Source organism: Polyergus mexicanus, unplaced genomic scaffold, assembly GCF_030449975.1.
Source record: "Polyergus mexicanus isolate NDT 795.1 unplaced genomic scaffold, iyPolMexi1.0 SCAF_337, whole genome shotgun sequence".
Taxonomy (NCBI): Eukaryota; Metazoa; Arthropoda; class Insecta; order Hymenoptera; family Formicidae; genus Polyergus; species Polyergus mexicanus.
In genome coordinates, this window is record NW_027223657.1 from 3,596 (window position 1) to 5,971 (window position 2,376).

The 2,376-nt window shown below is 45.8% G+C and overlaps 2 protein-coding genes across 2 annotated transcripts; both read left to right on the forward strand.

The window, feature by feature from the left end:
- Positions 1-283: 283 nt before the first annotated feature.
- LOC138944633 (uncharacterized) lies at positions 284-916 on the forward strand. The gene has a single exon (XM_070315451.1). The coding sequence runs from the start codon at positions 284-286 to the stop codon at positions 914-916; it is 633 nt and encodes a 210-aa protein (XP_070171552.1).
- A 150-nt stretch (positions 917-1,066) lies between these two features.
- LOC138944635 (uncharacterized) lies at positions 1,067-1,867 on the forward strand. The gene has a single exon (XM_070315452.1). It carries the CDS (start codon positions 1,067-1,069, stop codon positions 1,865-1,867), a length of 801 nt encoding a protein of 266 aa, XP_070171553.1.
- The last annotated feature ends 509 nt before the right edge of the window (positions 1,868-2,376 follow it).

The window sequence follows — 2,376 nt, forward strand, 5'->3', positions numbered from 1 at the left end:
ACGGTAATTATGACGAATGGGAACAATTTCGCGATCGATTTACGACGCTAATTCAAAACAATACTGAGTTAACTGACTTTGCGCGCATGCATTTTTTATCATCGTGTTTAAAAGGTAGTGCTCTAGAGTGTATCGCGAATATTTCTATAACGGCCGCTAATTTTGAAATAGCTAATTTTGGAAAGCCTTGACCTCGCGGTACGAAGACAAAAAGCGGTCGATAAACAAACACCTTTCTACATTGATCAATTTATCATCTATCACGCGCGAATCTGCTACCGAGATGCAGACTTTAAACGATAAAATGAATATAGCGGTCGCATCATTGAAAACCCTCGGTCGAAAGCCGGAAGAACTCTGGGATGATATTCTCGTGCATATCATTGTCCAAAAATTAGATCCGGTAACGCGCAAAGCTTGGAATGTAAAGATAAGCGATACAGATGCTCTGCCGTCTTACGAGAATTTAAGCCGATTCATTCAATCTCGCACTTGCGCGTTGGAGGCATCCGCTCCAGCGTCAGCTTCTAAACCCGGGGCAAAACCTGTCGCAGCCGCGCGAGTTCATACCGCCACTGCCTCTGCAATTGCACAATCGCAGTGCCCGTTGTGTCCAGCTCGACACTTTATAAATGTATGTCCTGCGTTTGTGAGCAGGACTGCGAGTCAACGTCGCGATATAGTCAAGCAACAAAAACGTTGTTTCAATTGTTTGAGAGCAAGGCATTCCGCACATGAATGCAAAAGTAAATATTCATGTCGGATGTGTCACAAGAAGCATCATTCGATGCTACACGTTGACTCGGATTTTAGCTCAAGTGCTTTGAAAAATGCACCGCCTAATAGCTCGTCGCCTCAAACGTCGGATTCGACGCCGGAAGTAAATTCGTTGAGCGCCTCAATTGTCACGCGATAGCGATCACCCGTCCTATTAGCGACGGCCTGGGTAACAGTTCGCAGTCCGCCGGATCGTATCGCGGTCGTCCGAGCCCTCCTCGATCAGGGCTCTGAAATGACTTTCATTTCAGAAAGTTTAGCGCAAATCTTGCGTGTCAAACGCATTCGTATGCCGATCTCCGTTTCCGCCGTCGACGGGATTAACGCGGGGACTTTTCAACACGCGACACACATATTTATTTCTCATCGAGAATCTCTCGCTCTGTCGCTTTCTACCACCGCGCTAATTCTAAAGTCGCTAAGATCTTATACTTCGAGAAGACACGTGGATCTCTCGTCACTTTCTTATCTCTCTGAGTTACCGCGAGCAGACGCGGATCCAACGAGTTCCGATCTTATCAATCTCATAATCGGAGCAGATCTTTATAACGACATCATTTGCGACGGTGTTTGCAAAGGAAGCGTCGGACAACCCTTTGCTCAAAATTCCATTTTCAGATGGATAATCTCGGGACCGCTCACGTCGCTCGAGAAACAAGATCCATTTCAGTCGACAATGACTTCCGTTCATTGCCCTCGCGGTAGCATTTCCGCTCATCACACTCTAAGCTCTCCCTCTCTCGAAGAGGAACTTTGTCGCTTCTGGGAGATTGAAGAACTCCCACGACAATCAATTCTTACGCCGCAAGAACAACAGTGTGAAGAGCACTTCTGCTCGACGCATTATCGCGACTCTAACGCCCGGTACATTGTTCGCCTGCCGTTCAAAACGAGTCCTCCGATCGATATCGGCAATTCAAGATTTTGCGCCGAAAAAATGGTAAATTCGCTAATACGAAGATTTCGCGATAAACCCGAGTTAGCGAAAAAATATTCCGATTTTATCTCCGAATATCAACGACTTGGGCATATGCAGCCTGAGCTCAAAGTGAAATCGAACAATCTGTTTATCTCCCACATCACGGGGTGATCTGGGAAAGTAGCTCTACTACGCGTGTTCGCGTTGTTTTTAACGCATCGAGCGTTACTTCTAACGGCACGTCGTTAAATGATCATTTAAACGCCGGGCCAAAATTACAAACCGATCTCATGTCGGTCATCCTATAATACAATGGCGTAGATACAAATACGTCTGTTCATCCGATATCGCGAAAATGTATCGCCAGATTCGCATCGACGCGCGTGATATAGATTATCAACGGATCCTTTGGAAGTCATCGCTGTCGGAATCGCTCATCGATTATCAATTTATCAACTAACGGTTACGTATAAAATGTCATTTTATACGTAAGTGACCGGGGGTGAAACACTCGTAGTCCTCAAGCGTATTGGAGAGGGGCGCTATCGGTCTTGAATCGAGACATGTTTTGATTCTAGATAATAAAGTCGAGAATTCTTCGTATGTTAGCATGAGTGGCCTTCACTTGGACACAGTACAATTGGACACGGTGCAAATGGACACGTTACAAATGGACACGA

Excerpts from the sequence above, each read along its gene's own strand:
- LOC138944635 (XM_070315452.1), top strand. The coding sequence starts at position 1,067 with ATGCCGATCTCCGTTTCCGCCGTCGACGGGATTAACGCGGGGACTTTT.
- LOC138944633 (XM_070315451.1), top strand. The coding sequence starts at position 284 with ATGCAGACTTTAAACGATAAAATGAATATAGCGGTCGCATCATTGAAA.